The sequence below is a fragment of the Bufo gargarizans genome, chromosome 4, assembly GCF_014858855.1.
Source record: "Bufo gargarizans isolate SCDJY-AF-19 chromosome 4, ASM1485885v1, whole genome shotgun sequence".
NCBI lineage: Eukaryota > Metazoa > Chordata > Amphibia > Anura > Bufonidae > Bufo > Bufo gargarizans.
The window spans coordinates 514,045,351-514,068,480 of NC_058083.1; the positions used below are offsets into that span (position 1 = coordinate 514,045,351).

At 44.4% G+C, this 23,130-nt stretch overlaps 1 protein-coding gene across 1 annotated transcript in view; it reads right to left on the bottom strand.

Moving 5' to 3' along the window:
* Positions 1-1,329: 1,329 nt before the first annotated feature.
* The window catches only part of LOC122935525 (oocyte zinc finger protein XlCOF7.1-like), a 46,948-nt gene continuing 25,147 nt past the window's right edge, over positions 1,330-23,130 (bottom strand). The window contains exons 8-9 of the mRNA XM_044291294.1: positions 4,507-5,109; positions 1,330-1,517 (exon numbers count right to left, since the gene is read on the bottom strand). Coding sequence (XP_044147229.1) covers positions 1,330-1,517; positions 4,507-5,109 — 791 coding nt within the window. The remainder of the gene's footprint in view (positions 1,518-4,506; positions 5,110-23,130) is intronic.

The window sequence follows — 23,130 nt, forward strand, 5'->3', positions numbered from 1 at the left end:
GGAACTGGGCGTTCAGGACCATGGGACCTAGACGGACGTTCTCCCGGCCTTTGCTTATAGGACGCAGGGAAGAGGAAATACGGAGAACTCCTAATAGGAACCAAATAACGCGCTGTGTTTGGTCTCCAAATGCACCAGAAGACCAGGAGGATCTGTTGGTACCAGAACCTTCTCCCTAGTGAGGAGCTATGAGACATAATGTGTTTTCGGATTTCTAGCTGCCAAGACAAAGGGAGGGGGAGGGGGATCCTCCCAGGGAGAGGGAGGGGCGTGACTGACTAAAGGTTAAAGTGCCTGTGCAGGGCACTGGCCATTGTCTTTTCTGAAGGTGTAACATGTTTGGAGGGACCTGGAAATCCTGCTTATGTCACCGCCCCCCATGTGACTATAGCATCAGCATCCAAGAATATCGCTAAGGATTACAGCTTCAAAGGACCACATACATATCCGGTAACTGACTTAACTCTGATTGTACCATCATCTGTATTTGCATATCGGACGATTGCATATAATCTGTGTGTATATAGTGTTGTGTCTAGTGCGCCATTTAAGGCAATTAAATATATAATTTAATCTTGCGTTGTTCTTTATCTCCACGAATCCCACACGTCCGTGTCTCGGTATTACATTATACGCTACCCGGGTTGGTTTCTCACCCAATATAACCCCGTTAATGGACCGGGCTTATATCCAACGAGAAACTGGTGGCAGTCTACCGGGCTGGCAGGTATCTGTTTCACTAGGGCAGTGAAAAGGCTCTCTCAGCTTGTCAGGGTTGTGAGTGAGTGTTGGGCCACGCAGAAGGTTGTGTGGATCATCCTCTCTCACTCCCTGTGCCTGTGTGGACAAGGGGTGTCAGTGTAAAACTATGCCAAGTGTAACATTACATCTTGGTAACCAGTGCCAAAACCGTACTGTGTGATCCCGACGTACAGTGACGTCACGAGGGACTGTGAGGTGCAGTTCATCACAGAGGGCAATCTGTAGATTTTGCAGATACTATTTTGGAGTGTGTTTAACTTTTTGTTCACTATTAATTAACATTTTTTTGAAAGTTGAAAACAAAGAAAAAACAGCAAATACGCCATTATTTTTATTATGGCGAAAGTGGGGTGATTATAAAGTCCCACTATGGGAATTTAACATGCAATCATTAGATCGGTTCTCCTATACACTGCATTTATTTATATATTTCTATGGAGCATTGCCACCTGCAGAACTACAAAAATATATCTGTGGTATGCATGAGGCTACCACCACCAATGAATGGCTTCCCTGAACTTGGTGCGAGGATTCAGGCCACAGGAGCAAAGTGCTCCCAGGGAAAACCTAATCCGCTGCTCTGGTAACAATTGACGGGGGCTGTGGAGTCGGTAAGCCAAAGTTCTGACTCCAACTCCAACCCTGCATCTTATCACAGTCTGAATATGACTCCAGCTCTGACTCCTTCAGAAAAGGCCATTCATTTAGTACTAAAGATTTACTGTAGCAAAATGGTAACATTGAGCTTTTTCTCACTATCATGTAAGCAATTAGACTACTTAGATTGAACATAAACCATATTTATTGGGATACAATTTCTGTCACCACTGTCAAGAGGACCTGTCACCCCTACTGACATGCCTGTTTTAATAGCTACAATTCTGGAGCATGTTTTCTTATGACTATGTTGTGCCATTCCTTTATTATTTCTACTAGAAGTTATGAATGAATTGCTAGCAGTCTGCAGCAAGGGTACAAAGAGATGTAAACAAGGCTCATTCCTGATAATAAGCAGATGTTGCTGTGCTGTTATCTAACCCCTTCCCGACAAACGACGTAATAGTACATCATAGCGGCATGTGAATTCCCACATTTTAATATACTATTATGTCATGCTGATTGGGCAGGTACCGCTCCGTGCCTGCCTGATCAGTGCAGGGGCCCGGCAGTCACTGATAGCCGGGACCCTGCTGTATCCGCTGGCATCACTGTAAAAGCTGATGCTGGCAGATTAACTCCTATGTCGCGGTCAGCGCTGACCGAGGCATAGAAGGTGTTTGCGGTGGGTGAGGATCTCCATAGGGTCCCTGCGCTGCGTTGACTGGGACCCGCTGGGTGAGAAGGCAGCCCGATGCCTTGTAGAGGCATCAGGATCTGCCTTCTAAGGGAGCAAAGGAGATTCAGCCCCAGGCTGGATCTCCTAGGCAACTGTTAGTGTATTACTCAGTGCAAGTTGAAGTCCCAAAGTGGGACAGAAATAAAAGTAAAAAAAAAAAAAGTTTTAATAAAAAAAATTAAGTTTCAAGTATAAAAAAAAGGATAAATGCCCTCTCCCCCTGATTTTATAATAATAAAAAATAGAAAAAAATAAATTAGGTATCGCCGTGTCCGTAACAACTAGCTCTATAAATATATCACATAATCTATCTAAATCAAATAAACACTGTAAAAAAAATATAAACTGCAATAAAAAGCCATTTTTTTTCACCTTACATCACAAAAAGTGCAACACCAAGAGATCAAAAAGACGTATGTTCCCAAAATAGTACCAAACAGTCACCTCATCCTGCAAAAAATGAGCCCCTTCATAAGACAATCGGCCAAAAAATATGACTCAGAATATAATTTTTTGTTTCAAAAATGCTTTTATTATGCAAAACTGAAAAAAACACATTTGATATTGTTGCATCCTTATCAATCTTCTCTATAAAAATAGCACATGATCTAACCTATCAGATGAACATTGTAAAAAAAAAAAAAAAACTGTGCCAGAAGAGCCATTTTTTGTTTACCTTGGCTCACAAAAAGCATAATATAGTGCAATCAAAAACCGTATGTACTCCAAAATAATATCAATAAAACTGTCACCTTGTCCTGTTTCCAAAATGGGATCACTTTTGGGGACTTTCTACTGTAGGGGTGCATCAGGGGGTGGGGTGGGTGGGGTTTCAAATGGGACATGGTATCTAAAAATCAGTCCAGCAAAAGCTGCCTTTTCAAAAACTAGGCAAGCGCTCCTTTTCTTCTGCGCCCTGCCGTGTTCCCTACATCAGTTTACCACCACATGTAGGGTGTTTCTATAGACTGCAGAATCAGGGTAATAGATATTCAGTTTTGTTTGGCTGTTAGCCCTTGATGTGTTACAGAACAAAAAAAAAATGAATAAAATGCAAAATCTGCCAAGAAATTTTGACATTTTATCTCCATTATCCTTTAATTCTTGTGAAATACCTGAAGGGTTAAGAAACTTTGTAAAATCAGATTTGAATAACTGGAGGGGTGTAGTTTCTAAAATGGGGTCATTTATGGGTGGTTTCCACTATGTAAGCTCCACAAAGTGACTTCATAACTGAACCGATCCTTAAAAAGTGGGTTTTGGAAATTTTCTTAAAAATTGCTTATAAAATTCTAAGCCTTCTAACGTCCTAAAAAATTACATTTTCAAAATGATGCCAACATAAAGTAGACATATGGGGAATGTTAAGAAATATTTTATGAGGTATCACTTTCAGTTTTAAAAGCAGACAAATAGAAATTTTTAAAAAAAATTCAAATTATTGGTAAATTTTGGATTTTTCCATAAATAAAAGGTGAAATATATTGACTCAATTTTATGACTGTCATAAAGTACTATGTGTCACAAGAAAACAATCTCAGAATGGCTTGGATAAGTAAAAGTGTTCCAAAGTTATTACCACATAAAGTGACATGTCAGATTTGCAAAAAATGCCCTTCGCATGAGGGTAAATACTGGCCCGGGGTATAAGTGGTTAACAGACAAATGAGCAAAACGTTTCATGCAGCACATTAAATCATTGTTTCTGGGCAGCAGATTGTGTTGTGCAAACAGCAATGTGTTCCCCAGAAACAATTAATTTGTAGGAGGATGAGCAATGGCAGTAGCCATATTGCTACATGGAAAATGCAGCTTTTCAGCTCCACTGACGAGCAGGCAACTATCACTTTCCAATAATTGCCTACTTGGCCTGCACGTGTAAATGCGCAATTATATTGATAGAAAATAAAATATATTTATTATTAACAATTCTAAATTCCTATGAAAGTCAATAAATGGACTACACTATTAATAACAGACAATATTTTTTTAAGTTGGAGTCTTACATTTCTACCGACTCCGACTCAACAGCTTGGTGTTACTTGCATTTGCACTTGCAAGTGGGCATCATGTTTAAAGACCCGACTTCCACCATACATCTACGGTGGCAGTCGGGAAGGGACTAACAAGCTCCGATTTGTTGATCAAATGTTTTCTGCATTCTGAACAAGAATATGCCTTCTCTGCGCGAGTACTCTCATTCATGACAAGATATGATAGATCTTTAAAACATTTCCCACATTCTGAACATGAAAATGGCTGCTCCGCTGCATGAATTCTCTCATGTTTAACAAGATGTGATTTACAGGTAAAACATTTTCCACACTCTGAACATGAATATGGCTTCTCCCCTGTGTGAATTCTCTGATGTCTAACAAGATGCGATCTATCTGTAAAACATTTCTCACACACTGAACATGAGAATGGCTTCTCCCCTGTGTGAATTCTCTGATGTCTAACAAGATGCGATCTATCTGTAAAACATTTCTCACACTCTGAACATGAATACGGTTTCTCCCCTGTGTGAGTTCTCTCATGCAAAACAAGATGCGATTTAGTTCTAAAACATTTCCCACATTCTGAACATGAAAATGGCTTCTCCCCTGTGTGAGTTCTCTGATGTATAACAAGACTTGTTTTCTGTGAGAAAGATCTTCCACATTCTAAACAAGAAAATGGCTTCTCCCCTGTATAAATTCTCTCATGTAGAACAAGTTTTGATTTATGGTTAAAACGTTTTCCACACTCTAAACATGAAAAAGTCTTCTTTCTTGTGCGGGTTCTTTGGCGCGGAACACTTCTTCTGTGACCTTTATTTTGCTTAACAGTCTGTGATAAATCAGAAGACTGGAAACCATCCAAAGGATCAGATGATAGATCTTTGCTTTTAAAGTCCAAGGGTACATCTGAGATAATTGCATGCTCTTTATATATATCTTCTATCACACCACAATTGTCTGCTTTAAAATCTGAAGATCTCAGATGTTCATGTAAGCTCCTGGTACAGTCATCTGCCAAGAATAAATCTGATTTTTGTTATTTTTAAATAACATAACCTCACCATATATTGATATTTCTATATGAAATTCCATATAAATTACAAAGCATGGAGCAAAATTCAATAATAAACTGATTATGGGAAAATAAACCACAACCTGACAGTAGACCAGTAGCCTGGACCAGTAGATCATGATGTTAGGTCAGCAGGCTGTTCACTTGTATTTTCCACTCTTGTGTTGAAGCCAGCATCCTCATAGGAAGTGCTCTGATGCTTCACTCATATGTAGTTAGGGAATCAATGACCGCTTATATCTAGGTTCAACCCTGAACCCGGAGAACACCGTTAAATAAGTGTTTATGACCTTTTAGTAATTTAGAGATAAGGTTTATTAGATAACCGATACAAAGCTTCAGTTAAAGAAAGGTTCACACATCAAGAAAAACGTTAAAGGTAATGTGTCATCAGAAAATTGTCTATTGTTTAAAACACATTTATATGTTTAACATATTTTGAAAGAATCTTTGATGATATCTTTATTTTCCAAGTCACTGTCTATATTTAAACATAAAACAGAAAATCCTGCAGCTTTTGCACTGGACACTAAGCCTGATAATAGGCACCAAGTCTCAGTCAGTACAGATCACTTTATTGCAATTTCAGTGGGGAAAATCAGTATTTGATACACTGGCGATTTTGCAAGTTTTCCCACCTACAAAAAATAGAGAGGTCTGTAATTTTTATCGTAGGTACACTTCAACTGTAAAAGACAGAATAATACATTTTAAAAATCCACAAAATCACATTGTATGATTTTTAAATAATCTGCCTTTTATTGCATGAAATACGTATTTGATCACCTACCAACCAGTAAGAATTCTGGCTCTCACAGACCCATTCGTTTTTCTTTAAGAAGTCCTCCTACTCTGCACTCATTACCTGTAATAATTGCACCTATCTGAACTCGTTACCTGTATAAAAGTCACCTGTGCACATAATCACATTCCAACCTCTCCACCATGACCAAGACTGAGCTGTCTAAGGACACCAGGGATCAAATTGTAGACCTGCACAAGGCTGGAATTGGCTACAGGACAACAGACAAGCAGTTTGGTGAGAAGGCAAGAACTGTTGGAGCAATTATTAGAAAATGGAAGAAACACAAGATGACTGTCAATCTTCAGCCCCGGAATACACAGGAGGACCTGGTCAATGACCTGAAGAAAGCTGGGACCACAGTCTCAACGATTACCATTAGTAACACACTACACCACCATGGATTACAATCCTGCAGGGTTTCCCTGCTCACTCATCTGTTGTGGGTAAACAGTTTGAAGGTTTTCTAAGAGATGCTATCTTGGAGCTCAATGAAAACAAGCAAATAACGCCATATCAGCATGGCTTCATGACGGTTCGGTCATGTCAAACTAATTTAATTCGTTTCTATGAGGAGGTAAGGTCTAGACTTGACAGCGGCGAATCAATGGATGTCGTATATCTGGACTTCTCCAAAGCATTTGACACTGTACCGCATAAAAGGTTAGTATATAAAATGAGACTGCTCGGACTGGGAGAAAATGTCTGTATGATGGTAAATAACTGGCTGAGTGATAGATAACAGAGGGTGGTTATTAATGGCACACACTCAGATTGGGTCACTGTCACTAGTGGAGTACCTCAGGGGTCAGTACTAGGCCCTATTCTCTTCAATATATTTATTAATGATCTTGTAGAAGGCTTGCACAGTAAAATATACATTTTTGCAGATGACACTAAACTGTGTAAAGTAATTAACACTGAAGAGGACGGTATACTGCTACAGAGGGATCTGGATAGATTGGAGACTTGGACAGATAAGTGGCAGATGAGGTTTAACACTGACAAATGTAAGGTTATGCACATGGGAAGGAATAATGCAAATCACCCGTACATACTAAATGGTAAAACACTGGGTAATACTGACATGGAAAAGGACCTAGTAATTTTAATAAACAACAAACTAAGCAGCAAAAACCAGTGTCAGGCAGCTGCTGCCAAGGCCAATAAGATAATGGGTTGCATCAAAAAGGGGCATAGATGCACGTGATGAGAACATAGTCCTGCCACTTTACAAATCACTAGTCAGACCACACATGGAGTACTGTGTACAGTTCAGGGCTCCTGTCAACAAGGCAGACATAGCAGAGCTGGAGAGGGTTCAGAGGAGGGCAAGTAATAACTGGAATTGGGAAACTACAGTACCCTGAAAGATTATCAACATTAGGGTTATTCACTTTAGAAAAAAGACAACTGAGGGGAGATCTAATTACTATGTATAAATATATCAGGGGTCAGTACAGAGATCTCTCCCATCAGTTATTTATCCCCAGGACAGTGACTGTGACGAGGGGACATCCTCTGCGTCTGGAGGAAAGAAGGTTTGTACACAAACATAGAAAAGGATTCTTTACGGTAAGAGCAGTGAGACTATGGAACTCTCTGCCTGAGGAGGTGGCTATGGTGAGTACAATAAAAAAAAAATTCAAGAGGGTCTTGGATGAATTTCTGGAGTGTAATAATATTACAGGCTACAGCTACTAGAGAGGGGTCGTTGATCCAGGACGTTATTCTGATTAACTTATTGGAGTCGAGAAGGAATTTTTTCCCCCCTTAAGTGGGGAAAATTGGCTTGTAACTCACAGTTTTTTTTTTGCCTTTGGATCAACTTGCAGGATAACAGGCTGAACTGGATGTACGAATGTCTTTTTTCGGCCTTATATACTATGTTACTCAGCACATGTCCAGGCCTGTTTGAAGTTCACCAATGACCATCTGGATGATCCAGAGGAGGCATGGGACAAGGTCATGTGGTCAGATGAGACCAAAATATAACTTTTTAGTATCAACTCCACTCGCCATGTTTGGAGGAAGAATAAGGCTACAACCCCAAAAACACTGTCCCAACCGCTAAGCATGGGGTGGAAACATCATTTTTGGGGGTGCTTTTCTGCAAAGGGGACAGGGCAGGACAACTGCACCGTATTAAAGAGAGGATGGATGGAGCCATGTATCTTCCCTCAGTAAGAGCATTGAAGATGGGTTGAGGCTGGGTCTTCCAGCATGACAATGACCCGAAATACACAGCCAGGGCAACTAAGGAGTGGCTCTGTAAGAAGCATTTCAAGGTCCTGGAGTGGCCTAGCCAGTCGCCAGACCTGAACCCAATCGAAAATCTTTGGAGGCAGCTGAAACTCAAAGTAGCCCAGAAATGGCCCTGAAACCTCAAAGATCTGGAGAAGATCTGTATGGAGGAGTGGGCCAAAATCCTTGCTGAAGTGTGTGCAAACTTGGTCAGGAACTACAGGAAACGTCTGTGACCTCTGTAATTGCAAACAAAGGTTTCTGTACCTGCTTTTCTATTGTATCAAATACTTATTTCATGCAATAAAATGCTAATTAATTATTTAAAAATTATACAATGTGATTTTAATTTGTTTTAGAATCTGTCTCTCACAGTTGAAGTGCACCTAAGATAAAAATTACAGACCTCTCCATTCTTTGTAGGTGGGAAAACTTGCAAAATCGCCAGAGTATCAAATACTTATCTTCCCCATTGTATATATTATTCCAAACCTGCTTGCAATGATAAGGCGATCACCTCTGTTTACGGATAAGTCAGGATCCACCGATCTATTCTTTCCTTGTACGTTGACCTCTGCACAGGTCACAGAGCTTGATTAGAAAACTCTCATATAGAAGTCAATATGGTCCCCTCCAGACCATTGTGTCTATGGCCTATTGGGCTGCCATAAAGCAAATTTTCTCAATGCTTTCTAAATAGCTCAGGCAAGATGGTTGCCTCCATAATCATGTTCAGAAAATAGGATTAAAAAAATAAAAAAAATTGTATATACACACATATATACAGTTGCAAGAAAAAGTATGTGAACCCTTTGGAATTATATAGATTTCTGCACAAATTGGTCATAAAATGTGATCGGATCTTCATCTAAGTCACAACAATAGACAATCACAGTGTCACTACCAGAGCTTTGAGACGTTCTCAAAGCTCTGTGTCTCCACCCCTGTGATGATGTCACTTAGGGTTGGAGGTTTTCTCACTGTTCTGTTTCTCCGCCCCTGTGATGAGGTCTTACTCTCAGCTGTCTCTCCTGCGTTTGATTTCTCTGCCTTTAAATCACCCCTCCTCCTATTGCAGGGCGTGGATTATATTTCTCCTTTCAGTTGTAGCTCTGCCTTGAGTATCTTCACTCCTTTAGCTACTAGTTCTCTGGACCTGTGTTCTGCTGCTGCAAGCACTCCGGATATTGCCAGCGGTCCTTGGATCCGTCTTCTCTACGGCTGCAGCTCCATCAGCTAAGTGTGCAGACTTTGTTATGTACCTGGTGATTTCCTGACTGGATCTGAGGTGGCCCCGGTTCCCTCCTTATTCTGTGCAGGGCATCGGAGGCCGTGCCCCTTCCACTATTGTAGGGGTTACAGGGCTCATCAGTCTAAGGTACGCGGGCATGCCTCGTTCCACCATTTGGATCCGGGCATGTGCTTTAGCAGCATAGGGAGAGTGTTGAGGGTCTGACAGGGGTCACCCTTTCTCTTCCCTAGTTTTGGTCCGGTCAGTAGGTCTTTTTACTGTGTATACTCTTGTTACCCTTAAACAGCCGTGACATTATAATCCACCAAAACCGTCCTTGTTGACATGGATCCGCTTTCTGACCTGGTTGACCGCATGCAGGGTCTTTCTTTGGAAGTAGCGGATCTCCGTCAATCTCTGACTCAGCTACAAGCATTGGGCTCTGCTCCGGCTCATGGAGTCTGTTGCGAGCCAAAGGTCTCACTTCCGGAAACGTTCTCCGGGGGCAGTGAGAATTTTGTTCGCTTCAGAGAGGCATGTAAACTCCATTTTTGTTTGTGTCCCCACTCCTCTGGTAATGAGGAACAGAGGGTGAGGATTGTCATCTCCCTGCTCAGAGGTAATGCTCAGACTTGGGCTTTTTCGCTGCCATCAGGGGATCCTTCCCTGCGATCCGTGGAGAGGTTTTTTGTGGCCCTGGGGCAGATATATGATGACCCGGATCGTGTTGCTCTGGCAGAATCGAACTTACGTGTTCTATGCCAGAACAAACTGTCTGCGGAGCTTTATTGTTCTGAATTTCGGAGATGGGCAGCTGATTCAGGCTGGAATGATGCTGCACTCCGAAGTCAGTTCTGTCATGGTCTCTCAGAGGGTTTGAAAGATGCCTTTGCTTTCCATGAGAGACCAACATCCTTAGAGTCTGCCATGTCATTGGCGGTACGCCTTGACAGGCGTCTAAGGGAAAGAAACAAGACCTCTCCGTCCAGCCATTGTCAGTCTAGGGGCAATGGTGCGGACTCATTCAGTATGCAGGGGTCTCATCCTGTCTCGCTCCCCTCTGAGGAGGAGCCCATGCAGCTAGGCCGACTTGCCCCTGATAAAAGAGGATTTAGTCCTCAGAATATGGTGTGTTTTTGTTGTGGGGGCATAGGTCATTTGGCAAATGTTTGTCCGTCTAGGAGATTCCTGAACTGTACTAAGAGCGATAATAAGAGAAAAACCTCAAGAGGTAGATCATCAAGTTCTGCTTCATCTGCTACTTTGGGCAAAGTTGATGTGGGAATTGATGCTTTTCCTCTGACCTGCAGTTCCCGTTTTATCCTGTCTGCCAGGGTGGCGCTAGAGAGCAAGGTCATTCCTTGTGAGATTTTTGTCGATAGTGGAGCGGCCGTCAATCTTATTGACACTCAATTTGTAGCTTTGCATGGGTTTCAGGTTTGTACATTAGAAAAGGATATACCTGTTTTTGCTATTGACTCTGCCCCACTCTCGCAGAGATCTCTGAAAGGCATTGTTCACAATATCCGGCTAGCTGTAGGTGACACTCATGTGGAGGAGATATCTTGTTTTGTCCTTAACGGATTGCCTTCTCCTCTAGTTTTGGGGCTACCCTGGCTCACTAGACATAACCCCACTATTGATTGGCAAGGAAGGCAAATAAATGAGTGGAGTGACTTTTGTAGAGAGAATTGTCTCACAGCCACTCTTGCTGAGGTGTCTACTAAAACTCTGCCATCATTTCTCTCTGATTTCTCGGATGTGTTTTCCGAGAGCGGTGTTCAGGAGCTACCTCCTCACCGGGAGTTTGACTGTCCCATTAACCTCATTCCCGGCGCCAAGCTGCCAAAGGCACGCCTCTACAATCTCTCACAACCGGAGAGACTCGCAATGCGAACCTATATCTCTGAGAGTCTCGAGAAGGGGCATATTCGTCCCTCAAAGTCGCCTGTTGCCGCGGGTTTTTTTTTTGTTAAAAAAAAAGATGGCTCTCTGAGACCTTGCTTAGATTTTAGGGAGCTGAACCGTATCACGATTCGCGATCCCTATCCCCTTCCTCTGATCCCGGACCTCTTCAACCAAATTGTTGGGGCCAAGGTGTTTTCCAAATTGGATCTGAGAGGCGCGTACAACCTGGTCAGGGTCAGAGAGGGGGATGAATGGAAAACGGCCTTTAATACCCCTAACGGGCATTTCGAGAATCTCGTTATGCCTTTCGGCCTGATGAATGCTCCGGCCGTCTTTCAGCATTTTGTTAATAGTATTTTCTATCATTTAATGGGGAAATTTGTATTGGTGTATCTTGATGATATTTTGATTTTTTCCCCTGATGTTCAGACTCATCAGGATCATCTTTTTCAGGTCCTGCAGATACTGCGGGAAAATAAACTGTATGCCAAGCTGGAGAAATGTCTTTTTATGGTATCAGAGATTCAATTTCTGGGTTTTCTCCTCTCTGCTTCTGGTTTTCGCATGGATCCGGAGAAGGTCCGTGCTGTGCTGGAGTGGGAGCTTCCTGAAAATCAGAAGGCATTGATGCGCTTTCTGGGTTTTGCTAACTACTACAGAAAGTTCATTTTGAATTATTCCTCTATTGTCAAACCCCTTACTGACATGACAAAAAAGGGGACGGATTTTTCCTCTTGGTCGGAGGAGGCGCTTGCAGCCTTTTCTAAGATTAAAGAGAGTTTTGCGTCTGCTCCCATCTTGCTGCATCCCGATGTTTCCTTACCTTTTATTGTTGAGGTGGATGCTTCCGAGGTGGGTGTGGGTGCAGTTTTGTCCCAGGGCCCCTCTCCTGCCAAATGGCGACCTTGTGCCTTTTTCTCTAGAAAACTCTCCCCGGCAGAGAGAAACTATGATGTGGGAGATAGGGAGTTGTTGGCCATCAAGTTGGCTTTCGAGGAATGGCGCCATTGGTTGGAGGGGGCCAGGCACCCGATCACCGTTTTTACCGACCATAAGAATCTGGCGTACCTGGAGTCGGCCAGGCGTATGAATCCGAGACAGGCCAGATGGTCTCTGTTCTTCTCCAGATTTAATTTTGTTGTTACTTTCCGCCCTGGGATCAAGAATGTGAAGGCTGATGCTCTCTCTCGCTGTTTTCCGGGAGGAGGAAACTCCGAGGACCCGGGTCCCATTTTGGCGGAGGGGGTAGTTGTTTCTGCTCTATATTCCGATTTGGAGGCCGAGGTCCAGGCTGCCCAGTCTGAGGCACCTGCCCGTTGTCCTTCCGGGAAGTTGTTCGTGCCTCCTGAGCTACGTCACAAACTCTTTAAGGAACATCATGATACAGTTCTTGCTGGTCACCCCGGGAGTAGAGCCACGGTAGATCTCATTGCTCGGAGATTTTGGTGGCCGGCTCTTCGTAAGTCTGTGGAGGGTTTTGTGGCGGCTTGTGAGACGTGCGCTCGCGCTAAGGTCCCTCGTTCACGACCTTCAGGTTCCCTTCTCCCGTTACCCATACCTTCCCGTCCTTGGACACACCTGTCCATGGACTTTATCACGGATCTTCCTCGTTCCTCGGGGAAGTCGGTGATCCTGGTGGTCGTGGACCGTTTTAGCAAGATGGCTCATTTCGTTCCTTTCCCTGGTTTACCCAATGCTAAAACGTTGGCGCAAGCTTTTGTCGATCATATTGTTAAATTGCACGGCATTCCCTCTGAGATTGTTTCCGATAGAGGCACGCAGTTTGTGTCCAGGTTCTGGAAGGCTTTCTGTTCTCGCCTGGGGGTTCGGCTGTCCTTCTCTTCTGCTTTTCACCCGCAGTCGAATGGTCAGACTGAGCGCCTCAATCAGAATCTGGAGACATATTTGCGCTGTTTTGTGGCAGAGAACCAGGAGGATTGGTGTTCATTTCTCCCTCTTGCTGAGTTTGCTTTGAACAACCGTCGTCAGGAATCTTCTGATAAGTCACCATTTTTTGGTGCATATGGGTTCCATCCGCAGTTTGGGACATTCTCGGGAGGGGCTCTTTCTGGTTTACCTGAGGAGGAGAGATTTTCCTCATCTTTGTCTACCATTTGGCAAAAGATTCAGAGTAATCTCAGAAAGATGAGTGAGAAGTATAAGCGTGTGGCTGATAAGAGACGTGTGCCTGGTCCGGACCTGAATGTGGGTGATCTGGTGTGGTTGTCTACAAGAAATATTAAACTGAAGGTTCCCTCCTGGAAATTGGGCCCCAAGTTTATTGGGCCTTATAAAATTTTGTCAGTCATCAATCCTGTTGCCTTCCGCCTTGATCTTCCACGGGTTTGGAAGATACATAATGTTTTTCACAGATCTCTCTTAAAACCATATGTCCAGCCCACGGTACCCTCCTCTTTGCCTCCTCCTCCGATTTTGGTTGATGGCAATCTGGAGTTTGAGGTTTCCAGAATTGTGGACTCTCGCATTGTCCGCGGTTCTCTTCAGTACCTCGTTCATTGGAAGGGTTATGGTCCTGAGGAGAGGATGTGGGTTCCGATGTCGGACATTAAAGCCACTCGCCTTATCAGGGCATTTCATAGGGCTCATCCTGGGAAGGTGGGTCCTGGGTGTCCGGAGTCCACCCGTAGAAGGGGGGGTACTGTCACTACCAGAGCTTTGAGACGTTCTCAAAGCTCTGTGTCTCCACCCCTGTGATGATGTCACTTAGGGTTGGAGGTTTTCTCACTGTTCTGTTTCTCCGCCCCTGTGATGAGGTCTTACTCTCAGCTGTCTCTCCTGCGTTTGATTTCTCTGCCTTTAAATCACCCCTCCTCCTATTGCAGGGCGTGGATTATATTTCTCCTTTCAGTTGTAGCTCTGCCTTGAGTATCTTCACTCCTTTAGCTACTAGTTCTCTGGACCTGTGTTCTGCTGCTGCAAGCACTCCGGATATTGCCAGCGGTCCTTGGATCCGTCTTCTCTACGGCTGCAGCTCCATCAGCTAAGTGTGCAGACTTTGTTATGTACCTGGTGATTTCCTGACTGGATCTGAGGTGGCCCCGGTTCCCTCCTTATTCTGTGCAGGGCATCGGAGGCCGTGCCCCTTCCACTATTGTAGGGGTTACAGGGCTCATCAGTCTAAGGTACGCGGGCATGCCTCGTTCCACCATTTGGATCCGGGCATGTGCTTTAGCAGCATAGGGAGAGTGTTGAGGGTCTGACAGGGGTCACCCTTTCTCTTCCCTAGTTTTGGTCCGGTCAGTAGGTCTTTTTACTGTGTATACTCTTGTTACCCTTAAACAGCCGTGACACACAGTCTGCTTAAACTAATAACACACAAATAATTAAATGTTACCATGTTTTTATTGAACACACCATGTAAACATTCACAGTGCAAGTGGGAAAAGTATGTGAACCCCTAGACTAATGACATCTTCAAGAGATAATTGGAGTAAGGTGTCAGCCAACTGGAGTCCAATCAATGAGATGAGATTGGAGGTGTTGGTTACAGCTGCCCTGCCCTATAAAGAACACACACCAGTTCTGGGTTTGCTATTCACAAGAAGCATTGCCTGATGTGAATGATGCCTCGGCTTAAAAGAGCTCTCAGAAGACCTACGATTAAGAATTGTTGACTTGCATAAAGCTGGAAAGGGTTATAAAAGTATCTCCAAAAGCCTTGCTGTTCATCAGTCCACGGTAAGACAAATTGTCTATAAATGGAGAAAGTTCAGCACTGCTGCTACTCTCCCTAGGAGTGGTCGTGCTGTAAAGATGTGTGTTTTTAGTTTAAGCAGACTGTGATTGTCTATTGTTGTGACTTAGATGAAGATCAGATCACATTTTATGACCAATTTGTGCAGAAATCCATATTATTCCAAAGGGTTCACATACTTTTTCTTGCAACTGTATATATCTGTAACCAGAAAATAAAATCAGATTAGAAAAAAAATTAAATAAAAAGGATATCTCTACCTGGTTTTTACTGGCAGATAACATTTTGGTGACACCTTTCCTTTAACCCTTTGTGACAGAACGGCTTAATGTTTTTAATAAAGACCAACTGAAAATGAAGATTACTCTTACCAGTAATTGGATTTTACTGAACCCACGACAGCACTACGAAAGAGAGGCTCCTCCCCCACAGACAGGAAACCTGAAGTACAAAAAGGCGGAGGCTCTCCTCCCACTTCAGTATGTTTTTCCAAGGATGAGAGGAACTCCGCCCACAGTTATTAGAAACAAATCTTTAAATCCAGAAATAGCCTTTTATTTTATTTTTTTAAATGCAACACGCGTGAACAGAAAACAACCACCAACACAACAGGGATGGGAAATAAGGGTGCTGTCGTGGGTTCAGGAAAATCGAATTACCGGTAAAAGTAATCTCAATTTTTCCCCTCACCCACGACAGCAGCACAAGAGTGAAAACCAAGGAGACACTTAGGGTGGGTTGACAGCCGAAAGCACCTTAGTAGCAAAGGTTAAATCCGAAGCAGAGTCTAACTGTAAACAGTAATGCCTGAAAAAAGTAGTTGGAGAGGACCAGACCGCCGCCTTACAGATATCCTCAATAGAGACAGAAGCCCTCTCAGCCCAAGAGGTGGAAATAGCCCTAGTAGAGTGTGCCCTGAGGCCTTCTGGAGGAGACTTCCATGACGATGAATAAGCCAAAGATATTGCAGACTTAATCCATCTGGTCAAAGTATTTTTTGATGCTGCATGGCCCTTCCTCTTCCCCTGAAAGACAAACTGGGAGAAGATCTGTATGGAGGAGTGGGACAAAATCCTTGCTGAAGTGTGTGCAAACTTGGTCAGGAACTACAGGAAACGTCTGTGACCTCTGTATTTTGCAAACAAAGGTTTCTGTACCTGCTTTTCTATTGTATCAAATACTTATTTCATGCAATAAAATGCAAATTAATTATTTAAAAATTATACAATGTGATTTTAATTTTTTTTTGAATCTGTCTCTCACAGTTGAAGTGCACCTAAGATAAAAATTACAGACCTCTCCATTCTTTGTAGGTGGGAAAACTTGCAAAATCGCCAGAGTATCAAATACTTTAATACAATACCTGTCCAGAACTAAAGACTAAACACCTCCTAACGTCAAGGCAATGATAGGACTCTTCCTCCTCTGTAGATGGAGGCACAATCACCTGAGATCTGTAAAACCTGGAAGCTACCTTAGGAAGGAAAGCTGGGTCAGGTTGGATAATTACCCCATCTTCTAAAATGGAAGTATAAGGGGGATTAATAGAAATACCATGCAGTTCACCAATCCTATGGGTCGAGGTTAGGGCTACCAATAAACATAGCTTAAAAGATAACATTTTGATGGAAATTTCTTCAATAGGCTCAAAAGGAGGTTTTGTTAAAGCGTTCAGCACCAAATTTAAATCCCAAGGAGCTATCCTGGGAGAATCTGGAAATCGATCTAAAAAAAAAAAATTATATATATATATATATATATATATATATAATCTAGAAACCCAAGGATCTGAGGACAGATTTTCGTTAAACATAGCCGAGAGCGCCAAGACCTGAACTTTCAATGTGCTAGGTGACCATTTTAATTGTAAACCTTTCTGAAGAAATTCCAGAATATGGCCGACCAGAGCCTGAGAGGGGATGTTCCTGAAATCCAGCTCAGCAAAACTCAGGAATTTCTTCCAGACCCTGGCATAAATAGACACCGTAACCTTCTTTCTACACTTTAAAAGGGTATCAACTAGGTCTGAAGAGAACCCCCGCTTGGCTAGCAGGAACCTTTCAAATTCCATGCCGTCAGATGGAGCCCCTTTATCTGTGGATGAAAAATCTGCCCCTGAGATAGAAGGTCCTGCACTTCCAGAAGGACCCATGGATCTGTCACTGACATCTTTCTCAGCCACGTGAACCATGTCCTTCTGGGCCAAAAAGGGGCTACCAAAATCACTCTTGCACGATCCTCCCTTATCTTCTGCAACAACCTTGGGGATCAAGGGAAACTAAGGAAAAGCATATCCCAGAAGAAAATTCCAACTGTGGAGAAAAGCATCCAGACCACAGGGGGATCCCTCTGGGGATAGAGAAAATAAATTCCTCACTTTCTTGTTCTGACTTGTTGCAAAAAGGTCTATAGAAGGGACTCTCCAACTGTCTGTAATCTGTCTGAAAATCTTCTCGTTTAGACTCCACTCCCCCTGGGAAATTAGATGACGACTTAGAAAATCTGCCTGAATAATTTCTATGCATTTGGTGTGGACTGCCGAGATGGAGCTGCAATTCTGTTTGGCTAACTGAAGAATCTCGCCCGCTATCAGCATCAAACTCCTGCTTCTGGTACCTCTCTATTTATGTAGGAAACCAAAGTCCTGTTGTCTGACATGACTCTGAGATGTCTGTTTGATATTAATGGGAGAATCTGTGACATTGCAAATTTCACTGCCATGAGTTCTTTTATATTTGAGGTGGCCGACTTTAGACTGCCCCTCCATAAATCCTGAATGGATTGATCCAGAATATGAGCCCCCCAACCCCAAGGGCTTGCGGCTGTTGTCAAGCACAAAAGCTCCTTCTTTCTCCAGGGCGCCCCCTGGTTCAGGTTGTCTCTTATCAACCACCACCCTAGATCCTCTAGGGCAGGGGTGTCAAACTTAAATTCATCGGGGGCCGCATCAGCAGTTTGGTCACCCTCAAAGGGCCGGTTGTATCTGTAGGACTATGTGTCCACTCTTTATTATCATAAATTATTGTCACTGCATTCAATTATTACTGTTTTTTGTAATAATGTAAGTAATAACTAGCTCTGAAAGCTGTGATCTGTGGGTGGCACTTATGGGGGATCTGTGGGTGGCACTTATGGGGGATCTGTGGGTGGCACTTATGGGGGATCTGTGGGTGTCACTTATGGGGGGGATCTGTGGGTGGCACTTATGGGGGGATCTGTGGGTGGCACTTATGGGGGGATCTGTGGGTGGCACTTATGGGGGGATCTGTGGGTGGCACTTATGGGGGGATCTGTGGGTGGCACTTATGGGGGGATCTGTGGGTGGCACTTATGGGGGGAGCTGTGGGTGGCACTTATGGGGGGAGCTGTGGGTGGCACTTATGGGGGGAGCTGTGGGTGGCACTTATGGGGGGAGCTGTGGGTGGCACTTATGGGGGGAGCTGTGGGTGGCACTTATGGGGGGAGCTGTGGGTGGCACTTATGGGGGGAGCTGTGGGTGGCACTTATGGGGGGAGCTGTGGGTGGCACTTATGGGGGGGATCTGTGGGTGGCACTTATGGGGGGGATCTGTGGGTGGCACTTATGGGGGGGATCTGTGGGTGGCACTTATGGGGGGGATCTGTGGGTGGCACTTATGGGGGGGATCTGTGGGTGGCACTTATGGGGGGGATCTGTGGGTGGCACTTATGGGGGGATCTGTGGGTGGCACTTATGGGGGGATCTGTGGGTGGCACTTATGGGGGGATCTGTGGGTGGCACTTATGGGGGGATCTGTGGGTGGCACTTATGGGGGGGATCTGTGGGTGGCACTTATGGGGGGGATCTGTGGGTGGCACTTATGGGGGGGATCTGTGGGTGGCACTTATGGGGGGGATCTGTGGGTGGCACTTATGGGGGATCTGTGGGTGGCACTTATGGGGGGATCTGTGGGTGGCACTTATGGGGGATCTGTGGGTGGCACTTATGGGGGGATCTGTGGGTGGCACTTATGGGGGGATCTGTGGGTGGCACTTATGGGGGATCTGTGGGTGGCACTTATGGGGGGATCTGTGGGTGGCACTTATGGGGGGATCTGTGGGTGGCACTTATGGGGGGATCTGTGGGTGGCACTTATGGGGGGATCTGTGGGTGGCACTTATGGGGGGATCTGTGGGTGGCACTTATGGGGGGATCTGTGGGTGGCACTTATGGGGGGATCTGTGGGTGGCACTTATGGGGGGATCTGTGGGTGGCACTTATGGGGGGATCTGTGGGTGGCACTTATGGGGGGATCTGTGGGTGGCACTTATGGGGGGGATCTGTGGGTGGCACTTATGGGGGGATCTGTGGGTGGCACTTATGGGGGGATCTGTGGGTGGCACTTATGGGGGGATCTGTGGGTGGCACTTATGGGGGGGATCTGTGGGTGGCACTTATGGGGGATCTGTGGGTGGCACTTATGGGGGGATCTGTGGGTGGCACTTATGGGGGGATCTGTGGGTGGCACTTACGGGGGGATTTGTGGATGACACATATATAGCATCTTATGCTATGTGTCATCCACAGATCCCCTCCATAGGTGTCCCTGTAGTAGTGAATGACCCTCAATACACGGGCTAGGGGCCGGCATCTGCTTTTATAATGACAGCGGGGCCCGTGCAGTGACTATTCTACTACATGGGCCCCGCTCACTGTATAATCGTATCTCTAATAGTTAATGGTTACCGTATGTATATAATCGCATAAGGAGAAGCCACACAAATTGCTGGTTCTGGTCTCAACTTCTCTCTGTTCAGGATCCAACCCATCTTTCCAGGATCTGAGACACTTCCTGTACTGCTTTCCTGCAGGATTCCAGTGTTTCTCCTACTATCAAAAAGTCGTCCAGGTAGGGGATAAAAAGAATGTCTCTCTCTCTGATATGAGCCCCCATTTCTGATATCACCTTTGTAAACACTCTCGGTGCCATTGAAAGCCAAAAGGGAAGGGCTTGGAACTACAGATGTCTAACTACTCCTTCTAGTTCTACTGCCACCCGGAGAAACTTTTGATAATCCTAATGAATAGGGACATGAAAATAGGGATCTTTTAAGTCCAGTACCGCCATGAAGCAATTTGAAAAGAAGATTTTTAGCTGAACTTATTGTCTCCATCCTGAATTCTATTAAGAGCAAGAAACTGTTTAGCTTTTTTAAAATTTATGATCGTTCTGTAGGAACCGTCAGTTTTTTTCACCAGAAAGAGAGGAGAATAAAAACCTTCTCCCTCTTGTCCCCCTGGAACTGGAATCAGAAAACTCTTTCTTTACAGTTCCAACACTTCCTGTTGTATAGGGCTGCTTCTTTCTCCAGTAGTCTTTGTGACCACAAACCTTACCGGAGGAGGAGAGCGAAACTGTAGCTTCAAACCTATGGTATTCAAGATCCATGAACTACTGGAAACTTTTTGCCATGCAGGAAGAAATCTGGCTAGTCTTCCTCCTACAGGCAACCTGGTGTCATTTTTGGTCGCTAGATTTTTTTTCTTTTCACCCATGGATTGACTGAAGAAGAAACCTCTTCCACCTCTCATTTGTTACCGGAACTTGTACTCTGTCTCTTTTATCTCCCTCTCTACCACCATGAAAGGAATGAAACGGACGAAAGGAGCAGTCATCTCTCCCCCTAGCAGAAAAACTCTGGAATGGAAATTTTCTCTTTTTATCTGCCGCTTTCTCTAAAAGTTCATCTAAGACCCCATTTACACATCCACAAATGGGTCCACATCCGTTTTGCAATTTTGCGGAACGGGTGTGGACCCATTAATTCTCTACGGGAACAGAAAAGATGCGGACAGCTCACAGTGTGCTGACCGCATCCGAATTTCTGTGCTGCGGCCCCGAACTTCCGGTCCGCGGCTCCGCAAAAAATAGAACATATCCTATTCTTGTTCGCAATTGCGGACAAGAATAGGCAGTTCTATGGGGGGTGCCGGCCGGGTGTATTGCGGATCCGCAATACACTATGGACGTGTGAATGAACCACAATGCTGGACCAAAAAGATATTCTCCCTCGCAGGGAATGGCACACAACCTTTTCTTACAAAGCCAATCTCCACTCCAGCCTTTTAGCCATAGGGCCCTATGTGCAGAGTTAGAAAGCGCAGAAGATCTAGCCGCCAGCCTAATGGATTCTGCCGAAGCGTCTGGTAAAAAATCTGCTGCCTTCTTAATGGTGGGAAGCCCTGCCAGGATTTCCTCCCTAGGGCATTTGTTTTTAATCTGATCTTCTAGTTCAGAAAGCCAAACAACTAAGGAACAAGCTGTACAAGTCGAGGCAATAGAGGGTCTGAAGGATGATGTAGAAGCTTCCCAGGCACCTTTTAAAAACCAGTCTGCTTTTTTTTATCTAAGGGATCCCTAAGAGAGCCTGTGTCTTCAAAAGGGAAGACACAACCTCTTAGTTACCTTTGAAATAGCCACGTCTATTTTATGTGCTTTGTTCCAGGGGGCACAATCTGTTTCTGAAAAAGGATATTTTCTCTTAAAATTTTTGGAAATATAAACCCTCTTATTGGCCCTATTCCATTCTCCCTTAATTAAAGACGTTACATTCTTATAGACAGGAGAACATCTCTGATGCCTAATTTCAAGCCCACCAAACATTGTACCCTGCACTGACTTTGGTTCCCTAGATTCTTCAATACCCATGGTAGATTTTACTGCTTTTCCTTCTCCTCTTCTCCAGAAGAATAAGACGAGACGTCAGAACATTGGTTTTCAAAGTAAGGAAAAATCTGCTCCTGTTTTGAATCCGAGGAGTACAATCTCTACAGGCTGGACCCGCCTAGATTTCTGTTCCTTCTGTACTCCTGATTTTTTTTGTGGCCATGAAAGAGCTGACCTCCCACCTAACCAAAGACTGAAGGTTCTTCTGCTACCGTCTTGTCAATGCAGGTCTGACAGCTTCTCCACATATTCAGAAGATAAAGGGCATCTGCATAGCGCACACTCATTCTTCCTTAGAGAATGCTTTTTTAGGCCTTCCCTGCAACATATATATACATATATATAACATTAACACAGGGGTTTTTTTTTTAAAGAAAAAATGGCCAAGGCCGCTCACCTCCCTTTTTCACGTACCAGAGCTGGAGTGGAGGGAGGCTCACCAGGCATATCCTTCTTGTCTTCCTCCATTGTGGCTTGCCAGAGGGTCTCAACGCTCCTAATCCAGATTGCACTGCTGCAAAAAAAAACGCCAGGAGCCTTTTCACCTGCGGTGCTTAATTCCCATTCAACCCGGCAGCAGCCACATTCGGGTTACGTGCTCTTTTTATGCGCCTCCCATGACGTCATCACGCCGCACCTCCGCATCTGGCGCCCGAGTTCCAGGCCTCGATTTCTGACGTCCTCGCTTCCCGATACGCCTCTCAGGCTTCTGGAAGCACCCGCTTTTCCCCTGGGCCACTCTTCAGTTTGCCTAAGGTGCGCAACTATGCCAGCAAGCAAAAAATTCCCCAAGAGCTTCAGAGCCCTCCATCCAACTACCGCGCCTCTGCCCATCCACTGGCGCATAAGACATGCCGCCATCTAAAGTACCGGGACCGCAGGTAAAAAAGAGGCACCCAAGGGAGAAGCTTTACGGGACTCGAGGCTTCCCTCCAGAGACAGGAAACCATACTGAAGTGGGAGGAGAGCCTTCGCCTTTTTGTACTTCAGGTTTCTTGTCTGTGGGGGCGGAGCCTCTCTGTCGTTGTGCTGTCCTGGGCGAGGGGAAAAAAAAGATTTTTAGTCTAAAATGAGTAAAATGCAATCATGGGCATAACTACATGGCATGTAACACTGAATGCAGCTATGGTGTGTTGTAATATCACTATATTATTCATGTATTGTGCATCCTGTGTGCATTATACCTATATATGACATCATTATGTTTTTTGACAGTGTGAAGAGCTGTGCTATGCAATATTGTGTGCTTTATGCTTGTACTGTGATGTAACTGTACAATACATAAGCTGTATTTTTTACAGAGTAGAATATCCTGTACTGTGTAATCACTGTGTGCAATATTCAATGTGCTTTAGAAAGACCAATAATGAGCTTT